This window comes from Azolla caroliniana, unplaced genomic scaffold, assembly GCF_043228905.1.
Source record: "Azolla caroliniana isolate FFs.n. ecotype wild unplaced genomic scaffold, voAzoCaro1.0.p SCAF_12, whole genome shotgun sequence".
Lineage (NCBI taxonomy): Eukaryota > Viridiplantae > Streptophyta > Polypodiopsida > Salviniales > Salviniaceae > Azolla > Azolla caroliniana.
In genome coordinates, this window is record NW_028230447.1 from 1,717,316 (window position 1) to 1,738,972 (window position 21,657).

The 21,657-nt window shown below is 37.5% G+C and overlaps 3 protein-coding genes across 5 annotated transcripts; 1 reads left to right on the forward strand and 2 right to left on the reverse strand.

Annotated features, from left to right (window-relative positions):
* Window positions 1-229: 229 nt before the first annotated feature.
* LOC147856765 (uncharacterized) lies at window positions 230-3,483 on the reverse strand. 2 transcript variants are annotated; one of them, XM_087328338.1, is made up of 4 exons: window positions 3,332-3,397; window positions 1,928-1,993; window positions 1,457-1,654; window positions 230-877 (listed from the first exon to the last, which is right to left on the reverse strand). In XM_087328338.1, the coding sequence occupies exons 3-4, from the start codon at window positions 1,639-1,641 to the stop codon at window positions 475-477; spliced, it is 588 nt and encodes a 195-aa protein (XP_087184464.1). In that variant the 5' UTR covers window positions 1,642-1,654; window positions 1,928-1,993; window positions 3,332-3,397; the 3' UTR covers window positions 230-474. The 2 variants fall into 2 exon arrangements, with proteins under 2 accessions (XP_087184464.1, XP_087184463.1); XM_087328337.1 differs by lacking the exon at window positions 1,928-1,993 and having other exon boundaries at window positions 3,332-3,483.
* A 2,744-nt stretch (window positions 3,484-6,227) lies between these two features.
* Window positions 6,228-10,101, forward strand: LOC147856766 (uncharacterized). 2 transcript variants are annotated; one of them, XM_087328336.1, is made up of 4 exons: window positions 6,228-7,348; window positions 8,588-8,641; window positions 9,296-9,421; window positions 9,595-10,101. In XM_087328336.1, the coding sequence occupies exons 1-4, from the start codon at window positions 6,746-6,748 to the stop codon at window positions 9,655-9,657; spliced, it is 846 nt and encodes a 281-aa protein (XP_087184462.1). In that variant the 5' UTR covers window positions 6,228-6,745; the 3' UTR covers window positions 9,658-10,101. The 2 variants fall into 2 exon arrangements, with proteins under 2 accessions (XP_087184462.1, XP_087184460.1); XM_087328334.1 differs by having other exon boundaries at window positions 6,230-7,348; window positions 9,508-10,101.
* A 7,977-nt stretch (window positions 10,102-18,078) lies between these two features.
* LOC147856767 (pentatricopeptide repeat-containing protein At2g39620-like) lies at window positions 18,079-20,907 on the reverse strand. The gene has a single exon (XM_087328547.1). It carries the CDS (start codon window positions 20,905-20,907, stop codon window positions 18,079-18,081), a length of 2,829 nt encoding a protein of 942 aa, XP_087184673.1.
* Between the last annotated feature and the right edge of the window lie 750 nt (window positions 20,908-21,657).

The following is a 21,657-nucleotide window of genomic DNA, read 5'->3' on the forward strand; positions in this document are numbered from 1 at the left end:
ACTCTAGAAACCATGTGATTGTTTCAATTTAACCTTCTTAACTATCACATTTAACTCTCTAGAAACAATGTGCATTGCCTTGTTATCCATTACCTTGCCTTGTTCAAGGCTTGAGAGAAAGATGTCATCAGTACTAAGGATCAAAAAATTGTCTAGGTGAATGTTGTGTGCGCTTCACCTGCAATTTTTTTAGAAAGATTTGAGAGTGGAAGTAATAAGGCTCAAGGTGTGTATGTAACCCTTGTTCTTTATGTGGGAGTATGCAACACATTCTATTAACTCAAGTAGAAGTTTATAAAAAAAATGGAACTTTGTACATCCAAAAGCCAAATTGGAGTTACGCTAGTTTTTTTTTTTTTTTTTACCGAGATTTGAATGTGGGGCAAATGGATTTCAAATGAGAAAAGCACAAAGGTGGTGTTAATCCCAAAACACATTCACATAAGTCTTATTTATAAGATCTTTTGACAAGATTTATTCGGCAACTGGCAAACTAGGCTCCGCTTCTTTCGCTACCTCAGGTGGTGGTATAACTTGAGAATCAACAACTGCAGGAGTGGCACTTGATTCTTGTGGTGGGGTGGTTGCTACCTTGGCTTCTTTTGCCTCCAGTGAACGTTTTGTTTTGATAGTATCAACAAGTGCAGCCTCCTTCTTCAATGTCGACCTCTCCTTTTGCTTTGCCATTGCTTCTTTCATTGCTTCTTTCCTTCTGTAAGTTGCACGAACCTTTGCATCGTATCCACCCACATCTTTCTCTTCTTTAGGAGGCTTGGGTGCATTTACCTCTGTGCCTTTATTTCTTGCAGCATGTGCTAATTCTCCCATACTCGACAATTCAGATAAAATGGCGAATGTGCTGGCTATGGCAAGAGATCTTCCTTCCCACACAAAAAAGTTGCAACAGATCAATTGAGGAACTGACAAAGTTTGTAATTACATTGAGACATATCTCTAGAAAATGCAATGCGATGGTTAGGAATCGGCAACAGTTCGGTTTCGGCGTAACCGGTTTGGCCTTGTCCAAAGCCTTAACTGGTTTGGAAGTTTTCAAACTTAAGCCAAACTAGTTCCTAAACTGGTTAAGGCTTAACCAGTTTGGCGAAACCAATTAAGCCTTCACCGGTTTGGCCCAAAATAGTTCAGTTCAGCTTGAGCCTTGCCAAACCGAGCTCAAACTGGTTTGGGAACCTCAAGCATGAACCGAACTGCCAAACCTTCATACCGTTAAAAAACAATTTACCGGCTCGGTTTAGGCTTAAGCCACGCAGTTGCCAACTCCTACCGATGGTCATGTTTTGTGTCTATATTAAGTTTTGAATTAGATCTGGTATCAATTTTCAAATAGGAAGTGATGAGATCGATCAGACATAAAAATTGTTCTCCCTGATCAAGATGCATAAACATATATCTTTCATGCTCAGACACCACAGTATTATTTATATAGCTAGCTTGCCTGCGAGGGAGATGGATGGATTTCTCTGTAGTTATGTTGGATTCTGATGACTGTGTTTGGCAAACCACTTTAACCCCACAACTGCGAGGCCGAGATGGTGACATGAGTGGGGCACTTCCGCTACTCGGTTTAGACGATGATAGCACCAGGTTCCCAGAGAATGCAAATGATGTTGATGAAGCCATGTGAGACCTCCACCTTATATAAATGAAGTGTACTCAGGAATTAGCAATTTTTGCATCGGCCTTCATACTCAGAAACAAGACTAATGTGTGAAAAATGCATGACACAATATCACACTGCCCTAATTTTGCATAACGTTTGGGCCTTCACGGAAAATGCAGGGGTAGTTTATGGTTTTCACCCTAATATTTAACCTAACATGATTCATTACTAAAACCATGTAGAAGGCTCTTGCTGTTGTGTAAAGCCATGGAAAAAATCTCCACCTTACACAAATGAGGGGCATACCTCAGACATGAAATCTATGCATGAAATAAGGTAGCATTATTCGATACTGCATCCTGAGTCTTTTAACTGCATAGTTAAGGTACAAAACATGAATATGCCATCACTATTATCCCCCCAAAACAAATGGAAAAAATAGTAATAATAATCACGAAGCTGCATTTGAATTGTCTCAATCCTTGGTTTGATTGATTCAAAAAGGGGTATTTCAATCTTTCCCCTAAGATCATCCACATCAATTACCACATTTTTTTGATCTTCTTCGAGAATGTGTAACACTTTTCGCTGAGCTGCATGCAAGCAACCTCTACATAACGGAAGGAAAACTATCTTATGTTCTATCAATTACACATTCATTCATCATCATAATCATGGTTCCATACCATCATCAATAGCCTTACCCACTCTTCATAAACCTTCTTACTTCTTTAATCCTGTACTCTCTCTAGTTTACCAACACCAGAGACTTTGGCTTTGATTCAATTAACTCTCTTTTATTGTCAATCCCCAGAGACAGCTCTGTGCCATGTTTAAACTGTCTCAATCCTTGGTTGATTCAGAATGGCATTGATTTAACCCTGAAGTCATTCATATCATCATCATCACATTTTTTTAGTCATCAACAATGTGTAACAATCTCATCTTCATCTTTTCTTTTCTTCATTTTTTTAGTCATCAACAATGTGTAACAATGGCATTCAAGCATTGCCATTTTCCATCTTCCCTCTCTTTTTTATGAGAAGTTAAGTCAGCCAGATTTCCAAACACACTTTCATTAATTGCCATTTTTCCATCGTAATAATCCTTTCTTCTTAGACGTTACATCAACCAAGTTTTCATTGCCATTGTTCCATCCTCATCTTTTTTTCTTAGAGATCACATCAACCACATTCACTACACACATCTTGATCTTCATTCTTTCTTCTTAATCAACCAATATTTACTGAAGATGTCTCATTTTTCATTCATTTTCTCTTTCTTAGATCATCCACATTTTACCAAAAGCATTCTCATTCTAATCTTCCGACTTTTCCTCTTAGGACAAACCACATTTACTAAATCATTTAACCTTCATCTGTTGTTTTACACACAATCCTTACATACAGGGATGGTCACCACCATCATCATTATATTCCTCATCCTCTGCTGAAATGCTTATTTATCATCATCATCATCATGTAAGCTGAGCATTTTCTCCAATCATCACTTACAGACATACTGCCCTCATAAATCGTGTGCATCTTAAACTCAATCATGAAGAGCTCCATGAGCTCTAGAACCCAAAAATGAAATTTCAGAACCTAGAGCATTCTTGAAACAGAGAATGCAAAACCTCCCATGGAATAATGAGACATTCATATAAACAGAAAGAAAGAAAAAAGAGAAGAGCCAAGGAAACCAACATACCCTGATACAGACACCAAAACTTTCCAGAGTTGTGAAGATTGAGGATGGATACTGAGAGGAGGATGAACCCACAAAGAAATCTGACGGAGCCAAAATAAAAAATAAAAATAAAATCTAAAGAGTTGTTTCCTTATCCATATCCAACCACTCAGAGATATTGTTCTTTTGGGACAGAGGTCCTCATATTCCCCTCATGATTCCTTCCATTTTACTAGGGGTACCCTTTAGAATTCAGAGAAACATGCCCAAAAACTTCTCTCTTTCTTAAGATTCTCACTACACAGCAATGTGACATCAATATCTCTAGTGATATTCATAGGGATAGTGTTTCTATCATAGATCAAACAAATCATGCGCAAATGAATAAAGAGATTCAGGAAAAGAATGGGTTAAGGGTGCTTAACCACACCAATCACCCTTTTGTCATAGATCAAACTAATCATGGGCGAATGAATAAAGAGATTTAGGAAAAGAATGGGTTAAGGGTGCTTAACAACACCAATCACCCTTGAGCGAAGGACATGAGACAAACATAAAATACCATCGAATATTACCTTATCTTATACTTTGGTTTTGTTGAATAATACATACATAGAAGAGAGCTTGGCCTCACCAATAGAGTCTCGACCCGGTCTCAATATGTTGTAATGAAGAGGGGTAGCTAGCCCCTTTTATATAACTTGACACCTCTCTATCAAAGAATCGTGATAAATAGGTCAACAATTCCTAATGACTTCATGGCTTGGTTGAATGTAATAATACCCTACCTTCCAACAACTTCTCTTAAATTTGTTTATAAGCAAAGAGATTCATTTGTTACATCACGCTTTATGGACAACATGAGCATCAATCTCATGAAGAGCATTGATTGCAATATAATCCATTAATCTCCTCTAGTACATAGAACCTCATAAAATATGTTTGCAGTTCTAACCAACTTCATGCGCTACTAATTTCAGATTGACTCGATAAATTCATCATTTTAGATTAAAAGGCTCTCTCGCTCTCTCTCGTTAACTCTTTCTTAATAAAATACTACAAGTAAACACACATGTAAACAAAGACAAGTATATACAAAAAAGTGATCACCACTTTAATTAGAAAAAAGGTATATGATACACATACAAGAGGTAGAGTGATTAGGTTTTAGCTAACTGGTACTAAACTTTAATCGTTATTATGCTCAAATGAAAGATTGAGGAGATGGAGTAGAGTTGTACCAAGATTATGTAAAAGGAGAAAACCCAAGAAGGGAGAAGAGCTACCAATTTCACCAAAAAGCAGAAAAGGGACTACTGTGATTGGATAGAAGGAATGATAGTTGCATGCACTATCATGATCTTGACAACCAATGAATGGAGAGTCTTTTATAAAGACACATTCAGTCAAGGAACCTAGGAAGAGGTATAATATGAGGCCTAGCCACCCTCATAAAACACATTAGGTCGGAAGGCTACCGTCTAAGACACCGGTGGTGCAAGCTAGGCTTTCGTCACTATGACAATAATATCTCTTGCAAGGTATTAGTCATCCCAATATCAATTGGTATGGAATGTTTGTGGTAGGTTGGCTATGTCTTGATTATAGCTTGGGGGTGGACTTCCATACGATGGGGTTGGGCTACCAACATTACAAAAGCCAACTGCCTTCTAGTTTTGGGTGAGATTTATTCTATTTCCCTTTTTCTAATGTTCCTTTTGAGCTTCCTATGCATTCCAGTGTCAATGTCTTTGTGTTTCTTTTCCTAAATGGTAGGTACTTAACAGGCTTTGGCATTCTAAGAACTCACATCTCCCTTAAATCCCCAAAACTTCATGTCTCTTGATTAAATATGAGGTTGAAACAATCAATTTAAACATTAAGACTCCTCATAGTAACTTAGTGTCTCGGTCAAATGTGATGCCCAAACATACAATTGAATTAAGACACATCATAATAACTATATGTCTTGTTCAAATGTGATCATGATAAATGGTCGAACCATTTAGATATGTGAGGATCTGATGTCTCTCTTGGTCAAACATGATGTTGCGGAATCGATCGAACCACTCAAGTATCTCAAAAACAACTCATGAGCCTCAATCTCCAAGTCAACAAATAGAGACGTGCCAAGATCAACACAATTGACGAGGTAAATAGCTTAGACCAGCATCGAGTGAAATTGCTAGCGACAACCACCCCTCTTGGCATCCATTCCTCACAACATACACATACTATATACATACATACCTAATAGATACAACACATACTCACATATGTAGTATACATACATACATACCCAAAGAGATACAACACATACTCACGTATGTAGTATACATACACACACACACACACACTCACATATGTAGTATACATACACACACACACACACACTCACATATGTAGTATACATACATACATACCCAAAAGATACAACACATACTCACATATGTAGTATACATACACACACACAGACACACACTCACATATGTAGTATTCATACATACATACACACACACACACACGCATACTCACATATGTACTATACATACATACATACACACACACACACACACAATACCTACAATACACATACATACATATGTACTATACATCCATACATACACACACACACACAATACCTACAATACACATACATACATATGTACTATACATCCATAAATACATACAATACATCCATACATATACTATACATCGATCCATACACATGCGCACACACACACAATACATACTTACATACACACAATACATAACATAATCACATATGTATTGTACATCCATATATATATATATACACACACACACACACACAATAGATAATCACAAATGTATCATACATACATACATACATACATACATACATACATACATACGTATTTATACGGTGGTGAAGAAGGAGAAGAAGAAGAAGAAGAAGAAAAAGGAGAGAAGTCTCAGCTTGTGCTGGAAGCTTTGTCATACGTGGCCATCGCCATCGCCATGGCTCCCAAGGTCAGAAGCTTGGGGCGAACGAAGGTTCCATCGATGCCATAGATGAGCAGGAAAGAAAGAAAATAGTGAGGTTCTTCCTTCGGCAGTAGGTCACATCAACACAAACAGACAGACAGACAGACAGACAGACAGACAGACAGACAGACGTCCTGTACTCTGCTGTCTCTGACGAAACTGTGAAGGGATTAAGGTACGCTGGTTCCTCCATAGACATCTATCTGAGCTGTTAATCTTACTTCAGACTAGAAGGAAGAAGGAGAGAGGAAGATTATACCTTACTCGGAGAGAAATACAGACAGACCTTCATTCTGAGAAACTTAGGGCAGAGTTTCTAACGAAGTAAAAGAAAAGAAAGAAAGAGAGAAAGACAGAAGCTCCACAGCTGCTTCAGTGCAGAATTTTTTTAGATTGGGCTATCCAGCCATGGCTATGATTTTCCATGCTTCAACAGAGTCTCTCATGTGCAGTTTTCCGAGCACCTCATCTGTTCACACAGATCTTCATCCCAGATCTTCGTCTTCTCTTTCGTTTAATATAAGAAGAAGAAGACATCACTTAAATGTAAAACATCTTCCTTTTCGCTATGATAACGAACATAAGCGACATATGAGCTTCTTTGTAATATCTGCTTCTTCTTCTTCTTCTTCTGCAAGCAACCACATGAACAACAATACTACCAACATAAATAACAAATTTGATGACATAGCTTCTTATTTTGTCTCACTTTCTCAGACAACTGGTCAGTTCTTCGAGTCGTCTTGGCTTCAAACTGTTAATTTCTTTCGATCCTATGATTTTCAAGGGATGATGAAGCAAGGATTCTCAGCTGCAAATCAGAAGATCGAAGAAATAAGTTATGATGCTAAGAGAAGTGCTGAACAGTTTAATCGTCATTTTAGGGTTTCTGAGAGAGCCAGAGAAATGGCAGACTTTACAAACCAGCAAATGAAGAATATTGATGAACAGTATGGATTGATCCAGAGGTTCAGAAATGCTTCTACAGACTTTAGGAGAAACATTCCCATGGTATGTGTATGCTTTTCCTTTTGTATAATCTCCATCTTCTATGAGTTGCATTATTTACTACATTTAGAGTTATTATTATTTTGAATTTGCATGAATCAACATGATGTATTGCATATAGAGTTCTACATGCATAATGTTGAAAATCCGTCTCAGTTTTAGCATCTATGCTTTTGCAAGATAATAATCTTACACTCCTTCATGAACAAGCTGTTGATTTTGTATAAATCGCATCATTGCATGCATATTAATTTTGAAATTTGTATTAATTCCGAACATGCAGTCCTTTAAGAGATAATAATCTGACACTCCCCTGTGAATTAGCGGCTGATTATATGTGAATCAAAATACCTGTATTATATTTATACTTTGACTTATTTAATGTTGGAAATTGTATTCATGAGCATGCATGCATTTGCAAGACTATAATCTTACACTCCATTGCTGGCTAATCTAATATATGCATAAAATTTTTGGGTTACATTTTAGAACAAAACGTATTTAATGTTGGAAATTGTATTCATGTCAAATATATGCCTTTCATTTGCTAGATATAAGTATATTAAGACATAACTTATTTTGCATGGCTCCCAAAATTTTATATGTTCATTTACAAAATGGTTTTTAAGCATGGAAACTGTAATTCTGCTTACTGCAATGCCTGTTGCTCGTATGTTTGTATTGATTCAGTAGGCCCTCACATTTCTGATTTGGAGATTTTCATCTCCCTTTCCTGGAATTATTTATGTCATTTCAATGAACATCTATAATTCTACATATTTTTTTATTGAAAACTGTGTTTATTTTGAACATGCATACCATTATTCTGCTAAAAAAGTCGTGAGAAACCTACCCTTGTATAACATGATTTACACAATTCCATATATTTACCTTGATTACCCCTGTGTCACACACTTTTTCTTTATTATTTGCATGTTGTTTTTCTTGTCATTTCTGATGGTGACCACAAAGTTTAGTGATTATTTATGAATAGATTTGTCATATTGCGGTGCTTGGTTTGGAAAGGTATTAATATTTCTGAGGACCATTAGTTTGTTAGTTTGTTAGAGGTGATTCTGTAAATAATGCTCTAAGTGTTTGCATCCAACTGCATGCATTAATGCAGAATGTCATGAAGTGTCAATACTCTTGCCTTTGTGCAGATAGATGGCATACCTGCTTTGTGGAATATACATAGTGGTTATGAACAAAAAATTTGAACATATAATGTGTATATTGCAGTACAGACGATGGCTGGATATATTTCTCAAATCTCCTCTTGGCCGCATCTTATCGGTAAGTAAATTGTCTCATTGTTGTCTATCAGCATCCTAAGTGACATGTCATTTATAAAGTGAGGAAATTTTGATAATGGCTTAGTTTTCAAAGATGGTACTGAGATAAAAATATAAGATGAGATGACACAAGGAAACTGGAAATTGACCAGTGAGCTATAAATTCCACATGATGGTATTTGAAAAGCACATTATCATTATATAATATAATTCTATGCATGGCCACGTTTTTTTCATTGTGCGTTTAACTATCCAGAAGACTGATGCCTGCTGACACTCCAATCTGATGGTTTCAATTTACTTGGGTTACTTCACGGCCATAGAGAGATAAAGAAGAAAGAAGAAATGAATATATTAACGTCTTTGATGGGTCAAAGTCACCTATGAAATCAAAGAAAATTTCATCCATGTGAAATCTAATAATGTCTGAAGGAAAGAGGGGGAGGGAGATGTGACATATGAGACCAAAAGTTACATCTACGTGAATCTTGTAGAATGTCTGGTAAAATAAAGTAAACTATAAAATCTAGGTAGCTGCACTATATAAGTAGGCTGTGGTCAAAGGACAACAATATAGGAGCATGGGTACCAGGAATGCTATGGTGCTGCCCTGTAAATAATTATACTGAGAGAATGATCAATTTGATTTTTGCAGACTCTTGTATTCTTGTGGTTCCTTGTCTCTGGTTGGTTGTTTAGAATCGTGCTTTTCTCAATGTGGGTGCTTCCATTAGCTGCACCATTGCTCATAAACTCTGCAGCAAGAATCATGACTGTACAGGTATGTTCTACTATATTTATATATTGTTCCTTCTCCCGTTTCATTCTCTTTATATGCCAAGATTCACCACATTCTTCTCAATGCAGGGTTCATGCCCTTCATGTAAGAGGAGATTTATAGGTTATCGCAGTCAAATGGTGGTTTGTAACTATTGCAAGGCTGTGGTTTGGCAGCCTAGACAAGACTTCTCTAAAGGTGAATCAGATCCTTCCATTATTGACGTTGAGATTGAGTAACCTACACATGCATGAAAGGCAGGATGAGCGAGCTTTTTCAGAAAGCTATTCCTACAGGATTTGTCGACATTTTTCAATCGGAACAGGATGAAACCAACTTTATTTGCTGTTATTGTCTTCACACAGTTTGATTCCATAATGCTGATAGTGTGGAAGTGTCTCTTTCTATAAGCCTAACATTCCACATTGCCGAATCATTTGGTAAGGGGTATATATGTGTAAGGGGTATTTTATTATATGCCCACAAGAGGTAGTGCTTCGTGGATTAGCACCTCCCCCCAACACATGGATTTTAAGTGTTCGAGTATTGAATTATGAAGTTTGTAAATGGCCTGGACGTTTTTGCAGTATGGGCATTTCACCTTGGAACTGTACAATTAATTTGCGAAGTGTTTCCATGTAATAATCATGCACAGTTTAATAGTTACTATTCCAATTTAAAGATTCTGGTGGTAATGCTATGATACCAAATAAGAGGGAACTTTTGAGCTATACACATGATCTGATGGTTGTCAAACTTACAATGATAAACTTACCAAATAAGAGAAAAAGAATCAGGACACTTTTGAGTTATACACGTGATCTGATGCTTGTCAAACTTACAATGATAAAGTTTGGTAACTAAGTCCTAGTGTTTGGAACTATGCGACAAGGAAGAGCGAGGGGATGTGTGCATCATTGTGAAGTCATCCTAAGAGGTTTATTGCAATGTATTAGACTCAGATGGATAAAACACTGCATCAAATGATTGTTACTCCAAGAGAAGGGTGAGAATGAGGATAAGATGGGATACATCTACACATTATACATAAAACAGTGATTGTGAAAAGTAAGGTTGTTTTCTCCTACATTTTACATGTGTATTTAGAAAGCCTTAATTACTGTTGTCTTTACTAAAAATATTCCTCTTCATGTGCGTATTAGAAAGCCTTAACTACTATCATAGTCTCTCCAAATTTTCTGGTGTGTAGGTGCAAACCATGTGAATCCTGATGCGGTGAAACATGATTGACATATGGAGTGCTTACACCTAGAAAAAGATAAAGGTGACTAAGTACCAGGCGTATTTATGTAATCATAAAACTGTAAACTGTAAACTGTAAGCGTCTATGCTTGGTGAAACATGATTTCAAAGCACTAAAATAGAATTAGCTATTATGAACACATGTTAATGACAGCAAAGACTCATCCTTTAATTAAATTGAATCGTACAAAATGGGCTTCCAAAATATCTTTCATGATATGTCCAATACCAAAAAAGTTCTGCACATGATCATGAGAGAGAGAAATGGAAAAGAAAGGAAAATTTGGCTTCCCAAATATCATTCACGATGTCCCATACCAATATTAGCTCTGTTCATGATCAGCAATGATAAATACTGCAATTGCCACTTATAAGTGAAGAAACATTTTGATTACTGTTCAAATGAAATGTACTAAGACAAAGTTACAAGTTACAACTAAGGGGTGAGAAAGCACATTATATGTATACATGATTTAATCGTCAAAACATGGTTACAAGATATGAGATGTACTGTTTCCAGTTGACCCCAACTAGCATGCCCAGAAAGGTGAGAGTTCTCGATCATTTGAATTAACATGATAAAACTTATTGCTGAATATGCAATGGAAGATCTTTTCATCATGATTCAAATTGTCAGGGGTATAACACATTGGTAAGTCCACAGCTTTCACAATGCCAGTCGACATTTGGCAGGTGACACTTCATGTGATTCAGGGTTTCATAGGTAAAGATAGTAGGATTACTTTTATGCCAGACTCCACTCTTCAGAAAGATCGTTTCATACGATATAAACTTCCAATGCAATGATGTTTTTTTGTCTGGATCATACACCATATATCACAGGTACATGAATTTTAGCCATGTTTGTCTCTTCTGCTGTATATAAAAAAAGAAGTCTGATGCTATGATAGACTTAATAGATTATCAACAGTCACTGACGCAGGCAAGGGTCATTCTTCAATTTAAAACATAATCTAACTCTGACACAGCGAATATTTCTAGCCCTCATCTGGGATCTCAATTTTCCTAACCAGATGTATCTTTTAGTATCAGATACGATTCTTAAGAATCACAAGCAACAACTTCAGAACCAGATGTCTCTCTTTTGAGTTAGAAAACAAGCATCTCATTATCATGTCCATCTGCCAGAATTCATGTTAAGATGTGCAGCAATAACCCAGGAATTTTCCCATCTCATTTTCATGTTAAAATTGGCCATGCTGTCTACGAGAATGCTTGGCTGCCGGTCCATTTTTGACATATCCCATATGCACTTATCCTCAGAATTGAAATAGAGCCTAAGATACACAATTCATAGGTCAACATAAATTATCCACTTTCCAGGATTTTATATCTGCATGTGTAGCCATTGAAAGAATGCTTGACGGCTAGTGCATTTTGACATATAATTTACATGGTCATATAAATTAACCACTTTCCAAGATTTTATATCTGCACATGCTTAGCCATTGAAAGAATGCTTGACCACTGGTGCATTTTGATATATTCCATACACGCATGCACTTTTCCTCAGAATTGAAATAGAGCCCAAGTCACATAATTCACAAGGCTGTAAATTATCCAGTCCCCAAGATTTTATACGGACATGTGCATAGCCATATAAAGAATATTAGTGACTTGCATGTATGAGGATGTGGGTAAGCAACGTTAGGATGTTTCATATACTTGGGCTCTATCATATACTGTTGGTTTATTCCTTAGGGCAGGCACTGATATCCCAAACCTAAGTCTCATCAAGAGAGGCAGACAACAGAATCTTCTTTTATGGCAATGATTGTGGCCAGTAAGACCAGAGAAGCAAGGACATGATTGGAAATTCCATATTAGAATAATTTTTCATATGAACAGTCACATTAGTTTCCCATTTTTACGCATGTATCACTCAGCGCATGGGCAGGGTATGAACTTGTGAGCCTGACAAGTTGGCCATTTACTCCACCATGCAAGTAATTGATGTCTTTCTAACCTCATCACTCCCACTCATGCTACAAGTCAATCAAGGGTGTCACAAATGGGCTCCCGACCAGGGCATTGCAAAGGAGTTACAATAGATCGGGCAATAGGAATTTGCCTTGCACGTAGACCCTGGCCTCATGGACCAGGAACTCACCACCCTTATTATCTCCTACCATCGCAGGTGCTTCCATCACTTCGGAGGCCGCTCCATTCTGGATCAACCTATGCTAGAGATCTTTCGAAGTAAAAAATTACAATATATCTAACTTGAGAATCTTACATGTATCAATAACAAGATTCTTTAGTCACTTTTTATCTTATGTACTTTTTTACTTAGTAACATTCATTTTGGTTTGTTGTTCTCAAAGAGGAGACAACACTTACGATGTAATCTCTTGATTAGTCTAATAGGCCATTTGAGCCTCTTAAAAGACAAATTATCTTTCATTCTTTATTTCTATCGGAATTGAATTTAGAAAAAATGAGGAGAATGATTTTGTGCCAACAGACCCAATTCCACGTGTTATTGATCATATTTCCTGCTGTCTGGGCATATGAGCTAGCACCACTGGCTGATAAAAAAGAGGCGACACTCCCAATCCATAGGTTGTCCTTATGGAATTGGATGGTTGATGTAATCCAGATGTCCAAGAAGTGTAAAAAGGTGTTAGACTCAGTTTGCCAAATTCCATCATCGCAAATTAATATCACAACAAGTTCATACTTGAGTAACAACAACTACATTCAAAAGACAAGAAAAGGTTATAATGCATAGAAATATACACCTTGAACAAATCCTTCATGCTTATCAAACATATCGATAAGACTTTGTTGGGAAACAAGTCCTTCCAGATGGGAAGGAAAGCACGAGCCCGATTGGAGGGAGTCGATTAAATACCGACGGGAGGGATAAGCCAAATCAGTTGATAGCTAACTCAGCCGAGTCCGATATGCCGATTCCGAAAAATCGACTAACCGATAATCGATCGGTAACCGATTCGGGCTGAATTCGACGGGGCTATATTTGTAAATAGCATAAATGTGCCCTTAGTAGGCTATATTTGTAAATAGCCCATATAGTGTATGAGTATAAATACACTTAGGGCAAATCATTATATGCGTGATGAATCATTAGTGTAAGAGAGTGTAAGAGAGAAAGGGAGAGCGAGTATAACTTCTGTGGACAAAGTAGAACTCAAGGTTGTTGCCTTGTAGTTTCTTGTTGTACATTCCTCTTACATATAGTGATTTTCTTGGAGTTTGTGGACTCATGTGGTTTTTCCCTATCAGGGTTTCCGCGTTAAAAATACTTGTCTCTGTACATTCATTTTCTGTCTTATGTTTTGTGTCATTTCGATCTTTGCAATTGCGTACGCACGTGTATCAACCGGTTGTGGCCTGTAGTATCCTCATCAGACTTCTCATTTGATAAACTCATAGTTGGATAACACCTTCGAGAAGGTAAGCCAAGATCCAAGTTTTTTTATTGGAAACTAAGACCCTTGACCCCATGCCGTTGACATCATCACCATTGGTGTAGCTGTTGTCTTGCTTGTTGTGTAATCTGTCATTTTGGCCGCCAAGGGAATCATCGTTATCATTATTTTGCTTGGTAAGTAGGTGGTGATGGTGGGTTTTAGTCTGACAGTTCCAATGCTGTAGATACATCATACAACCATGGTGGTGGTGGCTGAGTTGGCTGCCAAACCAGCAACTATCACAACTCCTACCATTTGAGATAGAGTTGAGATGGGCACATTACATGAGGCATTGGACTAGGTTTGAACGCTCAAAAAAGTCATGCTGCAAATGAACGGTTGGGATCTAGGCCAAGTTGAGCTAGGCGGGGCTGGTTAGGGCAGATTGGTAATCAAGATACTAATTGAGAGCAAGACCACAATCACAGTCTGAGGTTGAGGCTGGTTGGAGTGGTATGAAGGAGAGCAGATGCCATGACCAGAGCAGTTGCCTGCTTGAAGGGGCTTAGCTTCAAATGCTCCTCAATGTGCTTGGTTTTTTCAATTTAACCTTTTCTTCTTACTCGAGTTTTGTTGATAATTAGATTGCCTTGTTAATCAGGTTGTTTCTTTAAACGATGTCAGTAAGTGCTACTACCGTAGCATCCATTTCCTGACCACAATCAATCCTTTTATGATCATCGCATCTTGATCACAGATCTATATTAGTTCAAAACCCTTTGCAATTTCATCGGTTTAAGGGAATGATTAGACGCATCAAGCGCGAAACACTCTTGCGCTATTCTCGAACATTAAATAGGTAAGCAAATGAGATTACTCCACTGAATCATGGTGAAGAACAAGGTCCAAGTAGGTCATTTTGGGTATGCAGATTTCGCGATACAGGAGGAGCCAGAAGCCAGGCTACAATGCTATACTGCCCTTGATAATTAGATTTGGTGATACAGGAGGAATTTTGTTGATAATTAGATTGCTTTAACTACTCAAAGACTAGAAGAAAACCTTGACTACCACTACCTCTGCTCTCAAACGATCCGAAAGGGAATCCATAAACTCGTGTCCTAGGTCACCCTTCCCATGGTAGGGTTTGAAACAACAAACAACTCTTACCAATGGATATATTGATTTCTAAAATATTGGATATAATTTCTACAAATGTAAATCCAATTTTACAAATTTAAGAGAAGGTTTTACTGCACTTGGTAAAACGAAAACAAATCTAACAATGGATACACGCAAAGGTCAGATTCCGACTTCTTGTTTCTTTTCAAAGGAAAAAACCGTTCTGGTCAGAAAGGTTACCTGTTAAAGGACGTAGAAAGACTGAGTTTGAAACAAAGAAGGAATTCAAAGGTTGATGGAGATCTCCAAACACCATCAAGAACGAGGAGAAGGGAAGGGCCTCCTGATTTTCTTCAAGATTGATCTTTCAAAACAGAGGGAAGTAGGAAGAAAATGAAGAATCTCTTCTTATCTTCTTCTTGTTTTGTACGAAGAAAACGTAAGCTATTGCCATCAGGAGACCAAACAACAACCTTCCATTTCAGAATACCGAAGCTCTAAAACAAAGGCAAATATGAAGAAAATGAAGAACCTCTTTTTCTTCTTCTTCTTTAAGCTTCTTCTTCTTCAGACAACAGAAGCCATTGACATGACAAGACCAAAAGACATTTTTCGACTCCAGAATATTGAGCCTTGAGAATGAATCTAAGTATCAAGAAGATGAAAAATGTCCTTCCCTCCTCCTCCTCCTTCCTTCAAACGAAAAACAGACAAAACAACACCTTTCACCCCCTCTAGAAATTTGAGGCTTCTTTTGAAACCTAAGAAATGGCAAACCTCTTCTTCTCCTCCTCCTCCATCTTCGTCTTCTTCTTTTCCGTCGTCATCGATCAGACGCCATCGCCATCGCTAGCGCACAGGCGGCCAGCAGAGATTTAATTCTCTTCCACTTCCAAAAACCCTAGGAATTTAAAAAAAAAAAGAAAAAGAAAAAGAAAAGGAGCGGAACGATATGCAGTGGCAGCTCCAGTCAGATCATCCTACTATTTCCCAAGAATGGTCGAGTTTTCCTCTTCGGGAATGCCTGCACACACACAGAAGGAATCGTGTTTCCTTTTCGGGAATGGCTGCACACGCTAGAAAGATCGAGGTTTTCCTCTTCGGGAATGTCTTCATATATTTAGAAGGGATCGAGTTTTTCCTCTTCGGGAATGTCTGCATATACTTAAAAGGGATGGATGGAGTTTCCTCTTCGGGAATGTCTCCACATGCAAGAAGGATCCAGTTTTTTCTCTTCGGGAATGTCTACATATACTTAGAATGGATCGAGTTTCCTCTTCGGGAATGTCTGCACCATATGAGAAGAATTCAGTTTTTCCTCTTCAAGAATGTCGGCATATACTTATAAAGGGATCGAGTTTCCTCGTCACGAATGTTTGCACATACAAGAAGGATCCAGTTTTCCCTCTTTGGGAATGTCTGCACATACTTCTTCGCTTAACCTTTCAATCCCGGAAAACGCTCCCACAAATTAACGGTTCGGATTGTGGGAGTCCTTTGTCAACTGTAGCTTTCATAAATAATGAATCATGGGGATCATCGAATAGGGTGATGTTGATTTATCCCAACCACTCATCACGGCACGTGCCCATTATATTGATCGATTTTACAAATTCGTCGAGATCTACATGCAATTCAATTTGTTTCACGAATATGATCATGCAATGCTTAACCAATTGATTCATTCATGGCATCCCACTTGATTTTAATCTAGCCGTTTAATGGGACATTATTTACTCAGTAGTCATAATCTCGTCTTAGGATCGTTGGGAAGATCTTAGTAGCACGTAGAAGTGGGGCTTTCAAGCACATGATGATGGATGTATAAGTTGATACCTAGGAAAACATCCTCAACTATAGAAGCCCGCAAATGTATACAATTTTTCTTATAAAAAATCGATAGTGTTATGCAATTTGTTGGCTTGGGTTTGTTGGATGTGTGCTCCATCTTTCTTTTCACAATTTTTTGAACATTCTATTGGTAACTATTACAATTGAAATTTAGATAGCATTGTAAGGAATTGATGTTAGTTTGGTAATCTTGTATAGCTTAGCCCTAGTAGACCCTAAATCCACATGGAATCCCTTTTATTGATACCAATTTTATATGCCCTTTTTTTGGTATCGAAGAAAGTATTTCACTTGTAAGGATATCATCAATGTCTCTCAATTTTCGCAAACTAGCCCTACTCCTATCAATCATAATATTTTGATTTATGTGTGCCTTCCATTACTTTCATTTTCTAGCACTTCGTTACCATCAACTTTTTAAGTAAAATTCAACTACAGTGTTAGCTACAATTAGATGCAAACATCGTCCTCGATGTGATAGGATTGTAATCTCCTAAAGTTTTAATTCAATTTTATATCACAAAGAACAATTAATTCAAAACACAAGTTCATGTACAAGATTGGGATTTAGCTCAAGGCCTAGTCACTAATCTCAACGGCTTATGGTGTGGATACTATGAATGGAAATAAGCCTAAACTACCATCATCACATTAGAGGGTACCCAATAAATATGCTGGAATGGGCAGGGAAATAAGGGTGGTTATCTATCTCTCTACTAGCTAACCAACCAAACCTTGGTCTTCACAGTAGCTCCCAATAACTTACATATACGGTCATACCACTTGGCCATACACTACTATTCTCTTATGATTTATCGATCGAGATAGAAGAACGAATTTGTATTGGAATAGAAATTTTTAGTTCCAACCAGGACGCATTTGCACTGCCTAATGCAATAATTATGCCCCATAATTGATCAAGTTTTTAAAACACGTGCAATAAAAAGGTAGGAAAAAGTATTCAAAGTTGTAAGCATGTTTTCGATGTCAAAACAAGATCGCGGAACCATTTAAAGTTATCAAACACAATCATTTTGCATTAGAACTGGCTGCATAAATGTTAGACATGAGAACACATGCAACAATATCGTCACTATGATCCTCCTCTGTTTCCATCAGACAACTATATGCTACATGTGCAATGGCAATGTTGTCATTGTGCTTCACACATGAACTAAGCAAGACTACCCACACTACAGGATTAGGTTGAAATGGCATGTTTAGAGCTACTTTTTCTGACATATCCAAGCATCCGAGGCGACCAAACATGTCAATAATGCATATGTAGTGTTCGATGGTTGGTACAATATTGTTATTTTCTGTTACTGAAAGAAAACAATGTAGGGCTTCTTCAGTGAGGCCCGAATGACTACAAGCATAAAGAAGACACAAAACAAAGGGACTATCTGGCAATATGCCCATTCCTTGCATAGTCACAAGGTATTGATCCACCATATCGACAAGACCATGCTCTGCAAAGCATGTAACTATTATAGACCATGATATCACATCCTTATTCTCTAACTCTTCAAATATTTCACGCGCATAGTCTACATTACCACATTTTGCATACATCTCTATTAGAGCATTCTGAATATTTGGATCAGATTCGAGCCCTAACTTTTGAATCTCCGCATGGATAAAGAGAGCCTTGTGTGAACTTGTCAGAATGGAACATAGCTTTACCAAAAGGCATAGATATGTTATCTCATTTGGCTGGGTTGGATCATCTTCTTGCATTCTCTCAATGACTTCCATCACCTTATTAGTAGAGCATATGTAATCATGAATATGAGAAAGGAAAGTTGAATCTAGAGGACAAGAATTGTGAAAGACATTATATGCATCAATAAGGCTGCCACATTTAGCATACATGTGAACCAAGGAAATCCCCTGTAATGGATCTAACTCAAGCCCTTGTTTTTCCATATAAACATGAATTGTTCTCCCATATTCTAATGCTCCCAGCTTTGTGCATGCCTTGAGAATGCATACGCATGTGATTGAATCTGGCCAAAGTTTTTCATCTTGCATTCTTTGAAAGAGATGTAGAGCCAATTCATGATCACCATTCCCCACATAACCAGAAATCATGGCAGAAAAGGCCACAGTAGTATTATTATTATACATAGACATCACCTCAAAGATTTTGTAAGCATCTTCTAAACTACCACACCTCACAAACATGTTAATTGATGCACTTCCAAGTAAAGCATCCATGTCAAGACCTTCTTGCACAATGGCCCCATATACTAGTATGGAGTCATTAAGCACTGACATATTTGTGCAAGCTTTCACAACAGATAAGTATGAAACTTTGTCAGGTTTATTATCATGCCACAATTTGGAAAACAGTTGAAATGCTTTAAAACTTTGGCTACAGTTAGCATACCCAGAAATCAATGAAGAAAATGAGACTATATCGCGCACTAGAAGATTGTCAAACATGTTCTGGGCGCATTCCAATTCACCAGACTTTATGTACATTTCAACTATACTATTTACAACAAATGGATTTGTATTGAGCTTCTGTTCAACTACATCAGTATGTATTAACAATCCAAAACATAATGCAGCTCCTTTCGCACATGCTTGCAGCATACACACATACATGTATTCATCTGGTTTAATATCTTTCATCAACATATTTATGTAAAGTTCATTAGCTTCCTTAATAAGGCCATGATCCACATATCCCTTTACCATAGTAGAAAAAAGTGCCACATCTTGTGGGTGCTTTGCAAATACATAATGTGCATCACTAATAGAGCTGCATTTTACATACAAGTCAACCAATGAACATCTGATACATAAGTTTAACTCCAATCCTAATTTTATGGCATCATCATGCATGAGCCTAACCTCTTCTAAGTCTTTACAGCCTTTGATTAGTGAAACGAATGTCACCTCATTAGGGTTTACCCCCTCCTCTTTCATCTTGCCAAGTAGTCGAAGGGCTTCATCAGCACATCCATGGTCAGTTAAACTCACAATCATTATATCCCATGATACTAGATCTCGTTTTGATAATGGTATTTCATCAAAGACCTTCTGAGCATCATGGAACCTATTACATTTGACATACATCTTCACCAGAGTGCTCGAAAGCCGAATATCAGATTCAAGACCTCTTTGCACAATATGCGAATGAAGATTGTCACCTTGCGACATCAAACATGAAGTGGCGCATAGGCTCAGGAGTGTGATGATGGTGGCCTTATTTGGTTGCATCCCTTGCCTATGCATCTCTTCTACCATTTCAAATGCTTGTAACGAGTATCCATGTTTAGCATATCCACCAATCAAGACCGACCATGACACATCATCTTGAGTGCTAAGACAGTTAAATACACAAGAAGCATCTCTCATACTTCCATAGCTAGCATAGGTTCCCACAAGAGAGCTTCCAATGAAGCCATTCCCATCGACACCTTGCTCTATAACATCGACATGGATGAGCATGCCATACTCAAATAGTGAGAATGGTGAACTAACACATGCTTTAAGAACCACTACAAAAGTATGGCAGCTTGGGTTGACATAGAAAAGCAACATCTGTTGATAGAGAACAAGAGCAAGATCACCATGGCCATGGTCCACATATGCAGAAATGATTGTGGTCCAAGCATATACATTCTGGTCATGCATTTCATCGAAGACTTGGTATGACCTAGATAAAGATCCATATGAAGAAAACAACCTTATGAGGAGGCATCCTAGTTGCGCATGGCGATGCAATCTGTTGCTGAGGTAAATAGAGTAGCCATGCTCTGCTAAGGCCAAGTCTTTCTTTGCAATGCAACACTTGAAGAGTTGTATCAAAGAACTAATAATACCTTCAGAATTGGAATTGGCCATGGACGTTTAAACATCCATCTGCATCGTATATAACCTCAATAATAATATCATTTTTCTAGATGAATCGTTGGGCAATTCAGTAGGTCTCTCGAAGATTTCAGCTCCATTGAATTATGTGATAATGGTTATTATGGTCCTTTTGAAGCAAATCACATCGCTACATCAATCATACTGCAAACATTATTCACCTAATCATATGGAGCAAGCATGCAACATGACCCCACTGCAAACAACTTATATACATTGCATGGCCACTGGCTACTACAAACCATTTTCACACAATTTTAAGGACTGGCATGAGAGATTAATCCTTAATGAACTCATATATACAAAATGATTTCTACATTAAGGAGAATTATGAATTCAAGCTTATCTCCAATTATACCAAACATTGTTCATTCATAATATCAAAGCACTTCTTTAAGTGGAAGTTCTCTGTAGTAGATTCTGGAAACTTTAAAGGTAGCACAATCATAGAGGGATTTGTTAAATCTACATATGCCAATACATTATTTCATGATTTGTTTATCTATACATTTGAATCATGTAGAAACTGTTTATATATACGTTGATTTGTCTACTCAACAGAATAAACAAATAGTAAGATTCCCACACAACAGAAAAGACAATATGTTCATATCCAATGGATCAGGACTAGGAGAAACAAAGGTTTTTTCACAGACAAATGCTTGTGAGGTGAAATTACTCCGAGCTAACTTTATCACCCATATTCAGAAAATTTCGGTGTAG